This window comes from Sorex fumeus, unplaced genomic scaffold, assembly GCF_029834395.1.
Source record: "Sorex fumeus unplaced genomic scaffold, SorFum_2.1 ptg000075l, whole genome shotgun sequence".
Classification (NCBI taxonomy): Eukaryota; Metazoa; Chordata; class Mammalia; order Eulipotyphla; family Soricidae; genus Sorex; species Sorex fumeus.
In genome coordinates this window covers 7,281,115-7,301,848 of record NW_026606132.1, presented here as the reverse complement: position 1 = coordinate 7,301,848, position 20,734 = coordinate 7,281,115, and the positions used below count along the sequence as shown (strand labels likewise).

Sequence of the window (20,734 nt, the reverse complement as noted above, 5' to 3'; positions counted from 1 at the left end):
ATGAGGCAATGACAATGGTGGAGAGAATTGTGCTGGGAGGAGTAGGTGGTGATGAAAGGTGATAAATTGTTCTGTGAAAAACCCTTTCAGTCACAGTACTGTAAAACACAGTGCAAAAAAATTACTTAAAAGTCACCTTTTACAGGGGTATGCTGCCTCCACCAGGTCAATCTGTACCTGTGAGGCTAGTGCATCTGCAGCCTGATAGTACTTTCAGACTTCTAGATACCCCAAAATTGCTACTGTGCCTGTATGGACGACTCTCAAAAAATTAGAATTTGATCTGCCATTTGACCCAGCTATAGCACTCCTGGGAATATATCCCAGAGAGACAAAAAGGTATAGTCGAAGTGACATCTGCAATTGTTTGTTCATTGCAGCACTCTTTACAATAGCCAGAATCTGGAGAAAACCTGAGTGCCCAAGAACAGATGACTGGTTAAAGAAACTTTGGTACATTTACACAATGGAGTACTATGTAGCTGTTAGAAAAGATAAAGTTATGAAATTTACATACAAGTGGTACTACATGGAAAGTATCATGTTAAGCAAAATGAGTCAGAAAGAGCGGGATAGACACAGAAAGATTGCATTCATCTGGGGAACATAAAGCAACAAAAAGGGAGAGTAACACCCAGGAATGGCTGAGATTAGTACCAGGAATTTTGCTCCATGAATGGAAGGCCAGCCACAGGCTCTAGGTGAAAAGGAAGCTCAGATAGAGAAGAGAGTACCAAATGAAGGGTGTTGTGAGGGTCCTCCCAGGGTGGGAGAAGCATGCTAAAAGTAGTCGATAGACCAAACATGATTGCCACTCAAAGCCTCTCTTGCAAAACACAGTACCCAAAAGAAGAGAGAGAGAACAAGGGGGAATACCCTGCCACAGAGGCGGGATGGGACGGGGGGGGGATGGGGGGGATGCTGGGACCCATGGGGATGGATGACGGGCACTGGTGGAGGGATGGGCACTTGATCATTGTATAACTGAAACCCAAGCACAAAATGTGTAAGCCTATAACTGTACCTCATGGTTTTTCACTAATAAAAAAAGAAAAAAATAAAAAAAATTAAAAAAAAAATTTTTAAAAATTGCTACTGTGCCTTTAACCATACCCCAACAACTTGGGGCCAAGTTTACCAAGAAAGTCACTGTCACTGTCACTGTCATTCCACTGTTCCTCGATTTGCTCAAGCAGGCCCAGTAACATTGTGAGAATTGTTACTGTGTTTGGCATATCGAATACAACATGGGTAGCTTGCCAGGCTTTGCCATGCGGGCAAGATACTCTCAGTAGCTTGCCAGGCTCTCTGAGAGGGGCGGAGGAATCGAACTCGGGTCAACCACGTTGGCTGCATGCAAGGCAAATGCCCTACCTGCTGTGCTATCACTCCAGCCCACCAAGAAAGTAAATGGCCAAAAGTTAGGTATGTGGGAGACACACCCAAAAACCACCTCTGGCTCAGCTATATAATTGGAGACAAGGCCTCACTGGTTCCTGATAGAGCTGCTTAACAGTCATGATCCCAAAGACTCAGAAACAAATCTCAGAACCCAGCAGGTTTTGGTAGAAACGCTTCTGGTCCCCACAGTAGATTACCAGTGCCAGGCCATCCCAAGGGGGAAAGGGTGCTGTCCCTCCTCCTGCTCCCTCTTGGTGGCTCTGTGGCCACATCCTCCAGAGGCCATTGGACAGCCAGGTTGGGCCCGCAGAGATAAGGCACACAGGGTCTAACAGGATGGGGGTTGAGCCGGCCCTTTCCTCCCTGCCCCAAGGAGACCCTGACCACCAACGGCCACCAACAACCTCTCTGGCTTCTTATAAAGCTGCTTAACAGCCATGATCCAAAAGACTCAGGAACAAATCTCAGAACGCAGCAGGTTTGGGCAAAAATCCCTCCGGATTTAATTGTTAAAATTTCAGAATTCCAAAATCGTGCATCCACTACTGAGGCCGTGTGACATCATATGTTATTCAAAACCAGTGATAGAAAACAAATTGTCTACAGTTGCCTTTTTGTCAGATCTGAGTGTTGGTGTAAAATCCCAAATAATAATGGTGGGTCTGGTGTCGAAATATTTCATGTAATCAAAGAGAGATAGAGTAATGTGGAAATCATCTGCTCCACAGGTAAGGGGAGGGTATGGGATAGGGGGTATACTGTGGGTTTTGTTGGTGGGAAATGGGCACTGGTGAAGGGACGGGTGTTTCATCATTGTATGACTGAAACTTAAACCCGAAAGCTTTGTAACTGTTCTCACAGAAAAAAAGTAAGGTGGAGTTAATGCCCAATTCAACCAGCGTAATCAGTGGCTGAATAATTAGTAGTACTCCTACATTAAAAAAATGTCACCTCTTATAGAGGCAGACTGGTAGGTGGGAGGCAAAGATGGGTGTTGGTGGAGGGAAGTGGACACTAGTGAAGAGATTGGTGTTGAAACACTGTCATGAATAACTTTGCAATTTCATGATGACTAAATCATAAATTAAATAAATAAGCAAGAACAAAATTGCGAAGGGGTCAGACAGTATAGGTGTTAAGGCACTTGCTGATCCCAGTTTGATCCCTGGTATCACAAAGACCCATGGAAGAGCCAAGAGTAGCCTCCAAGTATAGCCAGATGTAGCCAATTCCCTTCCCCAAAAATAAAAAAAAGATGAATACATTCTACAGATCTGCTAAACAACACAGTACCTAGATTCAATAGTAATGTCACAATCACTATCACGGCCATCCTGTTGTTCATCAATTGTCTCGAGCAGGCCCTAGTAACGTCTCCTTCGTCCTAGCCCTGAGATTTTTTAAAAAGTGCCATATTCAAGGCTCTTTCAGGGTTAGGAGAATGAGACCCATCATTGATACTGGTATTTGGCATATTGGGTACGCCACGGGGAGTTTGCCAGACTCTGCCGTGTGGGCAGGTTACATTTGGTAGCCTGCCAGTTTCTACAAAGTAGGAATGAGATAATAAGATGTCATGCGGCCGAGGGGAAAGGGTGTTGCTCCCTTCTGCCCTCCCCCCTCTGGAAAGAAAGATGGCGGCCCCATGGGAGCCTTGTGAAGAGCAGGTATGAGCCGGGGGTGTTGGGGCGACTAAAACCTCATGGGAAGGGAGGCGTTCCGGCCCGTCCTTCATGCCCTACCGAGGTCACCAGTTGCCCCCCACGAGCAGCATTCCAGCACGGCCACGACTCCAGAGCACAGAAACCAATCTCTTAATTATCTGACTTTCAGTAGAAATACTTCCAGGGTTAATAAGTAAAATAGCAGAAATCCAAAACTGCGTGGCCGCAATTGTGGCTGCGTGACATCATTTAATTCTTGAACCCAGCTGTAGAAAGCAAATCATTTCACAATGCTTTTTCAGCATGTCTGATTTAGGGTGGGGGGTAAACTCTAAATAATAATGGTGCATCTTTTATCAAAACAATGAATCTAGTCAAAGTAGATAGAGTGTTAACTAGAATTCATCTGCCTCACAGGCATTGGGAGGGGTGGGGATTGGGGGTTTATTGGGGTTCTTCGTGGTGAAAAATAAGTATTGGTAAAGGGAAATGTGTTTGATATTTGCATGACCGAGACCTAAACCTGAAAGCTTTGTAACTTTTCCCACAGTGATTCAATAAAATAAATAAATTATATATATAAAGAAAAAGATGTCACGCGGCCGAGAATGCGGCCGCGCGCTTCTGGGAGCTGGGTTTTATAGTCTCTGGGTCTTGGCCGTTGATGGGATTACATGGCGCCAGGGGGCCAGTTGGTGGGTGTGACCCCTACCTACTGGAATATGGAGGATCTGGGTGGAGGATGCTCAACCCCGATCCGAGTCGGCTTGGAGATCTCAGCCCCGGGACCCGCATGCCTGTGCTCCTCTGCTGGTACCTTCATGCGTGTGGAGAGTGGTCTTAGCATGGTGGTGGCTGGTTCTGGAGGTCTTCAGCTGCCGGAGCCCTGGTCGGGGCGAGGACAGAAACTCAACCTGCTCCCCTCCAAGGGGCCCGAGCGAGGACAGCCAGGCCCGGGGGCAGGAGACTCTGTACACTCAAAAATTTGTCAAGAGCAGATCTCATGCAAAGTGCTTTAATTACGATAAGATAAAACTAAAAGAAGAGTTCACCCCAACGAGACCTCGAGATGCTACTTATTAAGCTCCTTAACAGTCATCATCCCAGAGACACACAAACGAATCTTGGAACCAAGCAACTTTTAGCAGAAATGCCTTCAGACTTTGCATTAGGCCACCTGCACTGAGCCACCCCAGGTGGGAAAAGGTGTCCTCCCTTCGCCTATTCCCCTGACAGCTCAGCAGCCACCATCTTCCAGAGCTCATTGGACAATCCAGGTACAGGCCAGCAGTGACGAGACACGTGGGGCCTCACGAGATAGGAGTGGATCTGGTCCCTCTCCTCCCGCACCCCGATGAGACCCCAAGATGCAGCCCACTAACGGTCCCTCCGGCTACGTATTAAGCTCCTTAACGCTCATGATCCCAGAGACACACAAACGAATCTCCAAATCTAGGAACTGAGCAGCTCTTGGCAGAAATCTCTCCAGACCTAATTATTAAAATTTTAGAATTCCAAGGTCGCCCGGCCACTCTTGTGGCCTCGTGACATCATAAACAGCAATAGAAAACAAATTTTCTAATGTTGCCTTTTTGGCAGGTCTGTGTTGGGGGAAAATTCCAAATAATAATGGGAGGACTCGTGTCAAAATATTGAATGTAGTCAAAGGAGAGAGAGAAAGAGAGAGAGAGAAATGTGGAAGTTATCTGCCACACAGGTAGGGGTAGGGGTGGAATGGGGGGGGTATACTGTGGGTTTGGTAGTGGAAAATGTGCACTGGTGAAGGAATGGGTTTTTGATCATTGTATGACTGAGACTTAAACACAAAAGCTTTGTAACTGTTCTCACTGTGATTCAATAAATAAATTTATAATAAAAAACTAAAAGAAGAAAAAAAAGTAAGTCCAACATTTCTAGTGACCTAGGGAAAGAATGCAGCGTAAGTGCTAGCATATAATGAGTTTCTTGTTGGAGGGATTTCAATGTTCTGGAACTTACATGTTACTGCAGAGGCTAGTAAATATACTAAACACCACAGAGTTAAATACACTAAATGGTTGGATTTAATGATATGTGAATATCTCCATAAAAGTTCCCAACTACATTGAGATAGCAATTTCTGTTTATAATATCATCAAAGACCCAAAAGTCTAATAACATGCTGTGATGATGAAAGTGATCTGAAACAGGCACTTTCATATCTTGCAGAGTGGAAGTACAAATTGGTGTAACTATCACAGAGAGCATTTTGACACCATTAAAGATATGACTGACACAATTCTCCTTTTAAGAATTTTTGATTCAAATAAACCCACATGTCCCAAGCCCATTATAACATCTTCCCTAAAAAATTCCATAATGGGTCAAATGGGAGCTCAAATTCTCGTTTTTTGAGAAACGTTCATATTGTTTTCCAAAAAGGCTGGACCAGTCAGCATTCTCACCAGCAGTGACATTGTATGACTGAAACATAATCACGAAAGTTTGTAAGTCTGTAACTATATCTCACGGTGATTCATCAAAATAATTTTTTTAATTTCATAATGATATTAACAAATTACAAACCCATGCATAGTAGACAAGTTAAAGGAATGAATTATGATATATCATTGCAATATTATACAATGCAGGAAAAGGACGGAAGAAGATTTTTATATACTAATATGATGATTTCTGTAACATTGTTAAGATGAAAATTCAAAAGGTGCAGAATGGCATTATAGCATGTTGCACCATGGTCCAAAACAAGGGAGGGAAAATACATATATAAAATATATACATTCGGGACTGGAGTGATAGCACAGCGGGTAGGGCGTTTGCCTTGCACGTGGCCGACCCTGGTTCAATCCCCAGCATCCCATATGGTCCCCCGAGCACGGCCAGGAGTAATTCCTGAGTGCATGAACCAGGAGTAACCCCTGCGCATCGCTGGGTGTGACCCAAAAAGCAAAAAAAAAATATGCATTCATGTTTATATACAATATAAATATATTTCCTTATAGATAAACAAAACATTTCTGTGGACAGTAATTTAATGGTTGAGGTCAACAGTAGAGAGATGTTATACTCTATCATACTTTTTTTGTTTGGGGGTGCCACACCTAGCCGTGCTCATGGTCTCTACACTCAGGGATCCTTCGTTATGGTGCCCAACACCCATGTGGTGCAAAGAATCAAACCCTGGACTCTTAGAAGCAAAACATATGCTCCAGATGCTTTAGCTATCTCCGTAGCCACTTTATTGCATGTCATTTTATTTGTAATATTTGAGTTGTGTGAGGGATTATGATTAAGCACGAAAAATTAGAAAATGAAAATAAAATGAAAACCTACGTAGGAAAAATAAGTATCGGAAGTGTCTAAAATATAAAGCATTATGAAGCTCCCTTTAAAGCACCATAAAGCTAAACAAAGCCACTAGCCATCCTAACTTCCCTTGCTCCCATTATCAACAACAGCTTCTAAAATTGGATTGTTGTCAGGTAGATTTTTTAGAGGTTTGACCAGCCGTTCTATTCTTGGGTGAAAGAGACGAATTAACAGACATTTCATTATTTCTCAACTGTGTCGAAACCGACTTACCGTCGCTTATAGTAATATTAGCCAGATCCACAATCCTATCAGGAAGTCCTTGAAGTAATCTGCACTGTTTAAACTTGGGTTTTTCCCACCGAGATTTGCCAGTTTTGATACTGATTGAGCTGAAAGAGAGGAGAGAGGAATGGGAAAAAAGCATATGCTTGTTGCAACATGCTTGTTTTACAGACACCGGAGAGAGTCTAGCACAAGACTCGCAATATTCAGCCTAGCAAGTCTCCATGCAAAGATTTTGCCCCTTTGTGCTCTTTCCTTTCCGTAGACGGATTTTAAGAGGAAATTCCCATCGGGATGCTATTTCTAACTCATCCACTACAATTAGCACAGCGCCCTCTGTAGCTCACTGGCCCTCATTATCCATCTACCCACCCCCGGGGCTTTATCCAATTCAGCTCGTTTCCTGTTAGGTCCGCTAACCCGCTAACCCGTTACTGAGCGCCTACTGTGCTCTAGGACCGGTAATCGGATGTGCAGACACACAGGGGGCTTATTCAGAGAGTTTGGAACTTGATGATTGGAGACTGTAACTGCAACTTTCTTGTTTAGGCAAGAAAGGGAGAAGAAGAGCTGAATAAAGAAAACGAACTTGATTCAAATACCCAGCCAAGAAGAACTTTCGTTTTGCAGCGTTGGAGCTGAGCGGGACACTAAAAACACAGAGATAGGGTAAGCCATCCTTTCTCTGCAGACAGAACAAATAGCACCAGCGGAGGAGAGCGTCGGGAGCACCCATTGGGTCAGAATGGCAATGCCGCTTTGAGCTGATGTGAACCGCTAAGTAAGGAGCCTGTGGGGTTTTAGTACTTTACTTAGGGGGTTGGAATTAATTCTTGAGGGGAAACCATCTTGCCAGCAGCAGAAAGTCTAGTTGGGAGGTCATAGAAGCAGGCAGACCACTGAAAAGTAATAGCAGGCAGACCAGGGGTGAGGCTGCTCAGCGGTAGAGCACACACTTTGTAGGGAGGGGTTAAGACTCTGGGTTTGATCCCCAGCATGGTCAAGAGAAAAAATTACCAGTAGGCAAGAAACAGCAGGGGACTGCACCAACTAGCGACATCGGGAAGGAAAAGCTACACGCGAGCTCTGAATGCAACCTTTAAAACCGCACGGTCCACGGATGTCAAGAGGTCACCTCAGAAAAGAGAGTGATTTATTAATTTTTATCTATTTGGCAGAGAGAGTTTTGTAAGCCTCTGTCAAAGACTCTGCCCCTCTGGTCTCCCCACTTAAGTTAATGGCATAAGCGATAAACAGCAGAGAGTAAAGGAGGAGGGGCTGATGATTTTAAAGAGGAAAATGGTAAAAGTGGCAATGTAAAAGTGAGTTGGCAAATTGTTATGCTCCATCATCAGGGGAGCTTTGGGGGCAATTTTTCGAAATGGTTCTTAAGGAGATAAATGCAAAACAGGGGAAGTGCTTGATGAGCCATTGGTGAAAGGGTAAAAGAACATTATTGATAGGAGGACGGTAATGACCCCCCCCAGGTGGAACTTGGAGACATAGGGGCCAGAGGAAGAACAGTAGGTAAGGTGTTTGCCTTGTATGTAGCCAACCAGGATTTGACGATTGCCAGCATCCCATGTGGTCCCTCGAGCACTGCCAGGAGTTATTCCTTAGATCAGAGCAAGGAGTAAGCCCTGAGCATTGCTGGGTATGCCCCCACCCCCCGAACTAAGACAAAAACCGAAAAGAAACTTAGAGGTATATAAGGAAAGTCTAGAGGACCGAATCCACCACAGAGGCAGCTGTTTTCAAGTGGGAAGTTAAGGGGTGAAGGGTTTTGTTCTATTTTGTTCTTGAAATGTTTTTTTTTACAATGTAAGGAAGAAAGACAAACCAAAGTAGGTGGGGTGAAGGGCGAGAACTTGCTTAGACAAATGACCCAAGAACACAAGTTTCCTCTGTGAAACAGAACTTGGTTTTGCTGGGTTATCAATTCAAACATAGCCAGTACATACCAGATTCTGGTAGCATTTGCATCCTCATTCTTTATGCATCTAGTTTGGGCTGTCTCTGTAGGGTTGGTTAAGAGCCATTTATAAGTCCCTTTGTATTTGGAGGCTGTTTTATCAGCTTTGCACTTCCCTGGCTCTGTAAGAGAAAATGTATGCACATTTTAAAGGGCAAAAGGCACTTAAAAGTATCAAGAACATCCATTACAACCCATCACTTATTACCCTGCACATAAACATCAGTGAATAAAAGAGCAAACTTTTCCTACCCAGCTTCACTGAAAATAACATTAAATGGATTCCTCCTTTTTAAAAAAAAATAAAGCTTCCCAATTTATCCTAATATTTAGACCTTTTCATTGAAATCAGCAGTTGGATAGGACAGGATTTGAGTTTGGTTTCTTAAAATGATACAAATATATTGAGAAAGTTCAAGACCCAAAAGGGTCTAGAGTGAAAATCAAAAAGCCAAGCCAGCCAAAAATCTGAAGTAGTCATCATCAATAGTGTTGGGGCAATGGCAGGAGAAAGGTTAACTCCTCTTTCTGGATGGTTCCTTTCTTCCTAATGGACTGATTGCCATGAATTTAGCTTTAGTTAATTTAGCATATATTCCATCACCAGTACTGATAAGGGTGTCCTGTTCTGACAGAGTAGTGCCAAGGGCAAGGTTTGGCTGCCAAGTGTTGTCCCATGAAGGGATAGATGGATTTATCCCCTGGGCAAGGTCTAGGGATATATTCTCAGCTTCCTTTTGGGGGCGGAGGGGAGGTGGCAGACCTGGCAATGCTCAAGGCCTTTTCCTGACTTTGTGCTCAGAAGTGATCCCTGGCAATGCTCAAAGACCATATGTGGTGATGGGGATTTGAACTGGGTGGTAGCTGATGCACCGCATGCAAGGCAAGTGCATTATTTCCAGTACTCTCTCTCTCTCTGGCTTCAGTTCCCAATTTTTATTCGTCAGCCAATGAGTGTGGAACTCTGACTCCAGAAACCATTTCACACTGTCCCATGGAATGGCTCATTCAGATTTGTTCTGGCCTCACCACTGTTTATCTGAGAGGATGCAAGGGGCCTGCTCTTGGATTTCAGGATGACCTTTCACTTGTTTCCTTGGCCTGATGGCCTCTGCCCAGGGCTTCAGCCCTTTGATGTCTTCCATCTCCCTCACTTCCTTTGGTAGTCATGGCCAACCCTCTGCCAGTAGATTCATTTTGCGGTAAGAACTGTGCTCTGATGCCTCTGCAGATTATCTGGGCTAGCAGTGCCCTACCAGTGTCTGACTCTAGAACAAAAAGGAAGAAAGCTGGAAAGCAATGTGAAGGAGGTGGAGTGACCTTTTTGGTTTACCATTCGAGTCTTGCTAATTTGCAAAGAAAATGCCCACAATAGAAGTTCTGGACTATTGCCACATCAGTAATTGGTTGATTGAATCAGTCAATAAATTAGGAAATGTCTTTTGGGCAATACAAAATCTGTTCTCGTCTCTGGGTATTTCTGCAGACGAGAAAACTCTTACCAGCCATTGGTTATATACATAGCTGACCAGCCATTTCTGGTAACATATCTGGTACTGTTCTGAAAAGTACTTTTTTACTGACACAACACTGCATGATAACATAAAGAAGTTTCAGGTGCGCTTCTCTTTAATTCAATATCTGCATAATGTCAGTGTCACTGTCACTGTCCTCCCATTGTTCATCGATTTGCTCAAACGGGCCCAGTAACATCTCCATTGTGACACTTGTTACTACTATGTTTGGCATATCGAATACGTTAAGGGGAGCTTGCTAAGCTTTGCTGTGCAGGCAAGATACTCTCAGTAGCTTGCCAGGCTTTCCAAGAGGGGCAGAGGAATCGAACCTAGGCCGACCAGGTCAGCCGCATGCAAGGCAAACGCCCTACCCACTGTGCTATCGCTCCAGCCCATCTGCATAATCTATATTAACTTTTCCACTAAACATTCCATTCTAGAAGCCAAAGAGATATCAAACGGCCTGGAAGACATGTGCTGAAAGTAGAAAAAGGACCAAACATGATGGCTTCTCAGTATCTGTATTTCAAAACATAATGCCCAAGAGTAGAGAGAGAGAGTAAGAAGAAAATTGTCTGCCATAGAGGCAGGGGGTGGGATTGGGTGGGGGTGGTGGGGACATTGGTGGTGGAAAATGTACACTGGTGGAGGATGGGTGTTGGATCATTGTATGATTGAAAGTCAAACATTAAAGCTTTGTAACTGTATCTCACTGTGATTTAATAATTGAAAAAGAACAAAAGATAAGGTGCTTTCTTTGCAATCCACTGATCCAGGGTCAAATCTATGGAACCACATATGATCCTCCAGGGATCACTCCCGACCTCAGAGTCGTGAGCTCTACTGGGTGTGGCCCCAACCCCCTCCCCAATAATTCAAAATAATCAAAAATCCAATTCTATTTTAAACCATATACTTGACCTCTTTGACCCAATTAAAATCATTTCTTAATTGGTTTACACAATATTATGGAACTCCAGGTACATAACTTCACAGTTCTCTGTGTGTATAAGGCTCAGTGTATCCACCACCAAAATTTTTCACTACTAAAAATTCTCTCAACTTGTCCTCCCTTACCTTCTCCTTTTCCTTCAGTGAGCACTATGGTTTTTATCAAAGTCTAGCTGCTAATTTGGGTAGAGTTTCTTTTTTTAGTTTCCTACTTTCTTTTTTAGTTCTTCTTGTGTTTGGGGGTCACATCCAACAACACTCAAGGTCTATTTCCAGCTCAGTGCTTGAGAGCAGCTCCCAGTGCTACTCAGGGGAGCCAACAGCACTGGGGATCTCCTTCATGCAAAGTATGTTCTTTAGCCCCTTGAGTCATCCCCTGGATTTTCATCAGTTCTTTATGTTAGAAGAAAGGTTGTCAGGATAAGTGGGTACTGAGGCTTAGAAAAGATGAAGACAGGGGCTGGAGTGATAGCACAGCAGGTAGGGCATTTGCTTTGCAAGCGGCCAACAGAGTTCAATTCCCAGCATCCCATGTGGTCCCCTGAGCACTGGCAGGAGTAATCCCTGAGTGCAGAGCCAGGTGTGACCCACCCACCCCCCAAAAAAGAAAAGAAAAGATGAAGACAACCTCTCTTCCCTCTGAACCCAGTACCCCGTACTATATAAACATTATGAACCTTATTTTCAAGGGAATAGATTCAGATGAAAATACTCTCCCCCAACTTACCTAATTTCTCCACTAGAATATGTTCAGATGTTACTGATAACTTCAACTTATGTGATGTAAAGTTTCCTTGCTTGAGGTTGTTCTTTATTTTACCTTTGATCCTGGGAATCAGTTTGGTGGATGGTAAATAAGAATTGGCTTTTATAATGACCTGCCAAACACAGCTGAAAAGCGAAGCAAAGGAAAAAATACATTGCCATTATGTAACCAGGCAATTTGGCCTGTGATACTAAAATTCTTTACAGATTACGTAATAAGTTGCCCATGAATAGCAAAAAATTTACAGTTCTTTAGTGACTATCAAAAGAAATTATGGCAGAGAGCATATTGAAATCTCCTAAAAAATGTTTTCTATCCAAAACAAGCAACACAAAAAGAATGAGGAGCAGCATTCATATGATGTTAAAAAAAAAGTCTACAACTTTGTGACCAATAGTGCAGAAAATGATAGTGGTGGAGGGTACTCAGGGCTCACCACTCCAGAAAAAAAAAACTTTCATCCTTCCCATCTCCAATTTGCCTGTAATAGGGCAAATAGGCACTTGCTCAATTAATCTAGAAAGATGTTCCTTGCAGAAGGTCTATTTCTATAATAGATTAATAGCTGTTGTAATGATAATGAGACAAAGGAATTTGTGAAGAGCTCATTCTCAATGTATTTTGATTCTCTCATCATAGTGACTTTACAAGGTAGCTAATAGCTAGCGACTGTCATCCCCATTCTACAGATGAGAAAATTGAGCTTTAGAGAGATGAAGTGTATCAAGATAACAAGTCCTCCATATTTCATTTCTGCCCATGAAATTTTCTGCCTATGAATGAAGAGAGCTGTTCATGACCTCAACCTCTGAATTGATAACTTGCAACAGTCAAAATTCCCCTAATATTCTGCTATAGAGCACACTTAAGGTTCACAAACCTATTTATACTTTTTCTCCATTTGCCTTTGTAGACAAAAGCTTTTCAAGAACACATTTCTTAGGTGCTAAGAGTAGTTAAACATTAGATATGCCTGTGTTTACTCAAAACTTCTCTCTCGATCCAACCTAAATCATGCCTCCCTTCCACTTTTGCTGACCTGTCTGTTTTCCCGCCCCTTCCTTTACTTTAGAGACCCTTTTCTCAACTTTCATGTTATCAGTCCGAGAAGACCCTTCCTGTGGCTCCAAAGATCCTCTGATCCAGAATCCTGAACAATTCGGTGGCAGTGCATATAGTCTTTGACTATAGTCAAAGACTTTAACTATGGTCAAAGACTATATGCACTGTCCTCCCGTTTTTCATCGATTTGCTCGAGCAGGCCCAGTAACGTCTCCATCATGAGACGTGTTGTTACTGTGTTTGGCATATGTCCTTCTAAAGTCACATCAAGGCAACCAATAGTATCCAGGATTCTGGGAGGAGCTGGAGCACAAGTCTAAACAGAAGTGAGGCTGCTTTCCATGTTGTTTTGCATTTTCTCTGCTCAGTAGTTCATCGACTTTTTTTTATGACAACAAATACTTTATTCCCCCCATACCCAAATTAGGCCCACTTTGGACCCCATTTTCTCTTCACTACAAAGAGGCAGAGGCAGCTGCTAGTCTGTGCCGTGACCAAATGAAACAACTTATTTCATGAAGGCAAGAGCCTAATTACAGCATCTGTAAAATAACCACTGGGTACTTTGATCTCCTTCTGACAAGTCTGACCAACAGGCTGCACATACAGAATTAAATGGAAGGAAAATCAGAACCAAATGTACCTGCTAGGAATAAACTCAGCTCCTACCTGTATGATACATGAGGAATTGTCATCATTTCTTGTCCATCTCTCTGTTCCAAATAATGCGAAAGAAAGGTATAGGTCATTGACATTTTTAAGGCATCACAGATGGCAATAGGGATTATTGTTAACAACATTTGTAATTATTCTTAATACTTAGATAATACATTGCCCTCTGCAAACCACTTTCAAAACATTAATGCAGGGACTGGAGAGAGAGTAAGAGGTAAGGCACTTGCCTTGCCCTCGTTCAATCCAAGGCACCACATATCATTCCCTGAGAAATTCCAGGAATGATCCCTGAGCACAGAACCAGAAATAGGCCCAGAGCACTGTCAGGTGTATCCCCCCAAAGTAAAAAAAAAACCCAAAAATTAATTCAGTGAGTCATCACACCAGCTCTGTAGGATAATGCAGGGACTTGTCATACCATTTCCTGGATGAGGAAGCTAAGTTTCAGAAAAGTTCTATAATCTGCCTCATATCACACAGTTCACAAGTCACAGAACTTGGAAAAGAATCGAAACTTTATGGGCCTGGATCCTGAAACCTTATATATGGGTATGTGGTGGTGACAATTGTAAACACTCTCAAGCATATATTCCTCATTCTATTTTGTGCTCTGCACTTTACACAAATTACTCCATTTCATCTGTCCAACAGCCCTGCAAGAAACATTACCATGATTATTCCCATATTACAGGTGGGGAAACAAATACAGAGAGGTTAATTAAGTTGCCCATGGTCTCACAGGAGAAAGTGAAAGAGTAGGGATTCCAACCCACTCAGCTTGATTCTAGGTGCCTCAGAGTTACCAAAAGACACCTCTATTATTTAAGAGGAAGTTTAGGTGTGTCGCAATATCTAAAATGTATTAAATTAAACAAATTCAGGCCCAGCTATTTACAGAAATTGTTTTAAAAGGAGGCAGAACATTTGGAATATGCTGTAGATTAGACTGTATTTTGTATAGTAAAAATATGTGTCCCCTATTTAAACACCTTAAAAACTGTGCTTGTCAGAAGGAAATAAAAGAAGAGAGGCAGATGCAGAATGATTTTTCCCATATGTGGGATATAAAGAAGCATAACAGGGAAGTAACAAATAGCCAAAGGCAACAAGAACTGAGAACTGGTCTACAGAAACGAGCTTATCTCTCTTGGGTGGGGGCTGGGAAGAGGAAGATGAGGGGGATGAGTTAAGGGAGACACTGAGACAATGGTAGTGGCAAGGGTGTGGCAACACTGAAGGAGGGTGTGGTATGCATAAAACCAAGTCATTGGCAGTATTGTAAATTACAGTGCGGAAACATGATGATGATGATATGATGATGATGATGATGATGATGATGATGATGATGATGATGATGATAATACAACAAACAACAACAAACACTGTCTTCCCGTTGTTCATTGATTTGCTCAAGCAGGCCCAGTAACATCTCCATTTTGAGAGTTGTCACTGTGTTTGGCATATCGAATACGTCACGGGTAGCTTGCCAGGCTTTGCCGTGTGGGCGAGATACTCTCGGTAGCTTGCCGGGCTCTCAGAGAGGGGCAGAGGAATCGAACCCGCCTCGGCTGGGCTGGCTGCATGCAAGGCAAATGCCTTACCACGGTGCTATCACTCCTGAGCGGTAACACAGCGGGGAGGGAATTTGCCTTGCACGCAGCAGGCCCAGGTTCGATCCCCGGCATCCCATGATAATAATAATAATAATAATAATAATAATAATAATAATAATAAACTGTGTACTCACTAATAATTTCCAAGATTAACATTAAAACTTTGTGGCAGTAGGAAAAAAATGGAGAATTGGAGTGAGGCGATGGGAGATAGATTTGTCACACCCTGGTTTCAAATCTCTACATTTGGGCAGGAGATATAACCCAATAGGCTTAAGCACATGCTTTGCATGAAGGAGGTCCAAGTTCAATCCCTTGGCACCGCATGGTCTCCCTAGTACTGAAGTATGTGACCCCTGAGGACGAAGTTAGGAATAGACCCAGAGCTCCACCAGGTGAAGCCCCCAAACAAACAAACAAAAAAATCCCATCAAATCTGGGTCTCGAACGATAGTACTATAGGTAGGGAGTTTTCCTTGCATGCTACTGACCTGGGTTCAATCCCCGAAATTCCACATGGTCCCCCGAGCCCCACCAGGAATGATTCCTGAGTGCAGAACCAGCAGTAAGCCCTGAGCACAGCCAGGAGTGATCCCAAACAAGAAAAAAATTTCATCAAATCTATACAGTTAGAGGGTGGATTTATTATGTGAATTTTAGTCTTAGAACAATCATGTCACAGTGGCATGAACCAAAGGTGCTCAGCAAGATGTCTATATACAGAGTGATCATTTCCAACTATTATTGTCATAGAGGTTCTTTTCTGTCCTAACTGTCCACTCAGTTGTGGCAAGCTTCCAACCATGGACCAGTCCTCATGACCCTTGTTTCTACTTTCTGTAAGTATTACTGTCATACAGTGTTTTTTATGTCTCAGAAACAAATGCTAAAAGGAGGTAAAGGAATATACATGATAAAATTTTAACACCTATGGGGCTGGAGCATTTGCCTTGCACACAGCCGACCCGGGTTCAATTCCCAGCATCCCATATGGTCCCCTGAGCACCTCCAGGAGTAATTCCTGAGTGGAGAGCCAGGAGTAACCCCTGAGCATCACTGGGCGTGACCCAAAAAGCAAAAAAAAAAAATTAGCACCTGTGTAGGATAACAACTGTTTTCTCCTTCCTGCATAGCCTCAGGTAATTTAGGTTTATTGGGTTGCTCCAATCACAGTACTCATTCCTCTATGTTTATTTGTAACTTCTTTCTTTGTAAATATTGTTTTTCTCTTCTCCCAAAGTGCTTTATATAGTTTATTCAGAGCACTGTACTTTTTGTATGGACACAAGAAGACAGTATATGCTATGCTTTTGTTATGTGACTCTCAGTGATATTTTTCTCCTGGGCATCTGTTCTTTCACCTAAGCCTCAGCTGCCCTTAGTTCCTAGCACCCCCAAAGCAGGGTCCTGACGAGGGACTGAATGGACCCAGGGCAAGCTGTGAGCTATCCTGGCATCGAAATGGGTCAGGCCAAAGTGCCACAATTCTTAACCATAAGTTAAGAGTTTGATCATAGACAAATGCTGTCATGATCCAAAAGTAACAATGAGACTAGGACTCTGCTAGAGATAGGAAAGATTATCTGGCCCGAACATTGTAGTCTGAGATTGAGATGGCCCCAGGAGAGCAATTTTATAAGCTTAAAGTATTTCTTACTGTGTCCATACAAAAATAACTAGTATTAAGATGTTGATAGAGTTAATGGACTAAGGAAAAGAGAAAAACACCTTAAGGGGTATTTTGCCCTAGGGCACTCAGGAACGGCTTTGGAATACCTCTTAAGTGGTGTTCCCTTTGAACCTCAGGTCTCAGGAAGGGCTTTCTTATGTTGATTTTGCTACCTGACTGGGTGCCAAGTCAGCCCAGAGTGCTGGGGGGTTGGAGCGTCAAGAGAGTTGGAGAGTAAGAGAGAGCAGGGCGGCAAGAAAAACCGCGGAGAGAATATCTAGGGGGACAGTGAGAGAAGAATGTAGAAGAATACAGGAGCAGGCACGTGGAGAGAGAGAGCCAAGGCTGCGAGATGGAGCTCAGAGAGATGGGCAGGAGAGACAGAAGGAGACGGGAATGAGAGGCAGTGAGAGACTAGAATGGGAGGCTCAGAGAGACTAGGGCAGGTGCAGGCGCATGGGAAGAATGGAACAAACGGCATCTGGCATCTGATCAATCAGCCTGCTTGGCCTTTGTCTCCTCCTCCGTTTGTCCCTTGGCCCAGGCCGCACCGGCTGGAGGGCGGCCTGGGCCCCCCAGAACCTGGGCGGCCAGGGGAAGAGCCGTCGGGGCCATCCCCTGGCCGTCCTCAGAGTTTTTTACACACCTGTATTGCAAACCATAATGCCCAAAGGAAGAGAGAGAGAGAGAAAGAGAGAGAGAGAGAGAGAGAGAGAGAGAGAGAGAGAGAGAGAGAGATGTCTGCCATAGAGGCAGGCTGTAGAGATGGGGTGCATGGCAGAAGGGAAACTGGATACATCAGTGTTGGAAAACGGATTGGTGTTGGAACATTGTATGACTGAAACCCAATTGTGAGCAACTTTTGTAACTGTGTATCTCGTGGTGATTCAATAAAATATTAATTAATTTTTAAAAAGATGTCTACAACCAAGAAATTCCATTTCCTATTTGCAATCCCCAAATGATTTTCTACCTCCCCCCAACACACACATGGCCCATAAAACATGCCTCAAAAATTGTCACACAGAGAGCTCAGAAAAGCAGAGGTTTGTTTTCTTGATGGGTTTTTGTGTGGAGTCCAAAGAAAGTAATGTAATTTGACCCTCAATTAGCACAATTGAACTTTGTCTGATAAGTTATATGTGGGTGGAAAAGCTCACATCTGCTTAGGTATAAATAAGGTGGGTTACAAGTAGATCTATTTTGAAAAAGTACTTACAAAAGTTCGATCTGTGTTTATTTCTTCTTCAGAAGAGTCTCTGTATCAAGAGTACCACAGATTTAGAGAAAAATAAAATACAGTATCAAACACAAAAGGATACAAGCTCAGAAGAAAGACAACTACAAGGCTTAATAGCAGACTCTTGTGAGTCTAATTCAATAGTCACTATTTGCATATTAAAATGACAGCAGGCCATAGACAGGCAGTCCCACTTCCTAGTCCATAATAGTATCAACACAACTGATGCACAACTAAATATATGTACTAAGGTGAAAATAATTGAAATGTAATTCACTAGGTAACTGGTTAAATACATCATGATGCACTGATACCAAAGGGTTCTTATCAGTCCTTAAGATGAATAAACTAGGGGCCACAGAGTTAGTGCAGTTCTCAGAGTGCTTGCCTTGCATGCGGCCAACCTGGGTTTGATCTCATTTGCTCACTGAGATAGTAGCAGTGAATGTGCTCATGGAGGGGTGTTGAGGGGCTGTAGTGATAGTACAGCAGGTAGGGCATTTGCGTTGCACATGGCCAACTGGTTTTGATCTCTGACACCCCCAGCTCTACCAGGAATAATTCCTGAGAACAGAGCCAGGAGTAAGCCTGAGCACTGCCGGGTGTGTGGCCCCAAAACAAACAAATAAAAAGATGAGTAAGGTAGAATTTTATGCATTGGCTTGAAAAGATGAACAGGAAGCATTCTAAATGAAGAAAAGAAAGCTGTAAAGCAGTAGAATAGGCTCCCATTCGCTTGGTAAATGTTTGACAACAAATCTAGAGAAATAGAAAATAAGCTGTTAAACAGATTTCTTGGAGGAGGAGAGTGAAAGCAGGCTTCTGGAGTTTTTCACTATCTGTATTATATATTTCTGTAAAACTCTAAGAGTTTTAGAATGGTCGCCTATTGCTTTTGTAATAAGGAAAGATAATAGACACATTTTTAAAAAGAATGCGGTATACTCCAAGCATCCCCAATTTTCTTTTAATAACCTACGATGGATTTACTTCTATTATTTCCCATGAATCTTCTTGAAACTATTTATATTTAAACTTGTAGGAATAAACGAAATTCCAGTCTAATGTCACATAAGCAGTGACATTTAATGTTTTAAAAACCAGCTTGGCATGCTATACCAGAGCCAGATCTATTCTGCATAGGGAAACTTTTGGATGTTCCTTTAACAGAGGACCAGTACGAAAAATCAGGGCAATAGCAGAGGAATTCTTTTTCAGATGACCAAATTCCTTTGTCATGGCCTTCTTGATACTACTCAGCGTCTGTTAATTTTACCACCTGCCCCTCCTTATGAGAACCCCCAGCAAGCTGTGCTCTGGTCAGCATTCTTCATTTTCCACATTGCAAGGTCCCCTTGGAATTTCAGATTCCTCAAACTATCTTCACTGAAACAAAAAGGGATGATTTTTAAGTCCTCTTTCTTGGCCATCCCTATATTTCCACCCTTTTCCATAGGCATGGCTTTTTCCTAAGTCGCAGAATAACAGCATTCTAACACTGAAGGGACATTTGAGGTGACTCAGTCTAATTCTACTGTTTTTCTTTACTCATTTCTTTCTGTTTTGTTCTCCTGTTTGCTTTATACCCCCACAGTAATAATACCAATTTCTGCCTCATTACAAAGTGAACCTACACTCAGAAGAGAAGATGCAAGTCAAAACAAAGCAACCCCCCAAATCTTAGACAAAAACAAAGGAAAGCCTCCCGGGATGGGAACAGACACAGAATGCCCTCAAACTGACCTTGGATCCAGAGTAAATGAGACTCACCTGCTTTTCAGCTCAACAGCTAGATTAGCAAGGGCAAATTCACTACCCCGAAATACAGAATTCAACTGAAAAAACAAAATGGGGAAAAAGGTGAGTTTTAGTATGCCTAGTTTAACTCTTCAAGCTCTGGCTCTGTTGTAGTTAGTTATGGGGGCCACTCCGGGTACTTCTCGGGATTCCCCAAGACTCCCTTGTTCCATTTCTCTATGTTATCCAAGCAAAGCTGACAGCATCACTAAGGTGTCTTCATTCCTTTAGTGGTTTCAACACTACCATCTACTCCACTCAGTATCAGTTTGCTTGTTACCTACCAGTAAAGACTGAGTTGTGTCCCCACCCTCTGCCAAATACATATATTCTAGGTAGCTAGCTAATGGAATTTGGAAATCTGTCTTTGGAGAGTTCATTAAAGTTAAATGCAGTCATAAAGTAGGATCCTAAACCCAAAGGAGTGGAGTTCTTTTGGGGAGTAAGTAAGGGAGCTTGAGTGACATGCAGCAGAGCTCAGGGCACTTAATCCCAGCTCTGTGCTCAGGGATCACTCCTGGTGGTGCTTGGGGGACTATATGGTTGAACTGGAATTGACCATGAGCAAGGAAAGTGCTTTAACCCCTGTACTATCTCTTCAATCCCAGGAGTGGGATTCTTGTAAGATGAGAGGACGATGTATTAGAGATCTCTTTTGGATAGGTTACAGCAAGAAAGAGTGGTTTGCCATTCCACAAGCCAAGGAGAAAGGTTTCAACAGAACCCGCCTTGCCTATACCTTAATCTCAGACTGAGAAAATAAATGTCTGTTGTGTAAATCTTCTCGCTTGTAGTATTTTGTTATGGCACTTT

The 20,734-nt window shown here is 42.9% G+C and overlaps 1 protein-coding gene across 1 annotated transcript in view; it reads right to left on the bottom strand.

Moving 5' to 3' along the window:
* ADGRG4 (adhesion G protein-coupled receptor G4) overlaps nucleotides 1–20,734 on the bottom strand; it is a 193,916-nt gene that overhangs the window by 134,412 nt on the left and 38,770 nt on the right. The window contains exons 5-10 of the mRNA XM_056130241.1: nucleotides 19,895–19,959; nucleotides 18,105–18,143; nucleotides 13,597–13,650; nucleotides 11,827–11,990; nucleotides 8,621–8,753; nucleotides 6,648–6,766 (exon numbers count right to left, since the gene is read on the bottom strand). Coding sequence (XP_055986216.1) covers nucleotides 6,648–6,766; nucleotides 8,621–8,753; nucleotides 11,827–11,990; nucleotides 13,597–13,650; nucleotides 18,105–18,143; nucleotides 19,895–19,959 — 574 coding nt within the window. The remainder of the gene's footprint in view (nucleotides 1–6,647; nucleotides 6,767–8,620; nucleotides 8,754–11,826; nucleotides 11,991–13,596; nucleotides 13,651–18,104; nucleotides 18,144–19,894; nucleotides 19,960–20,734) is intronic.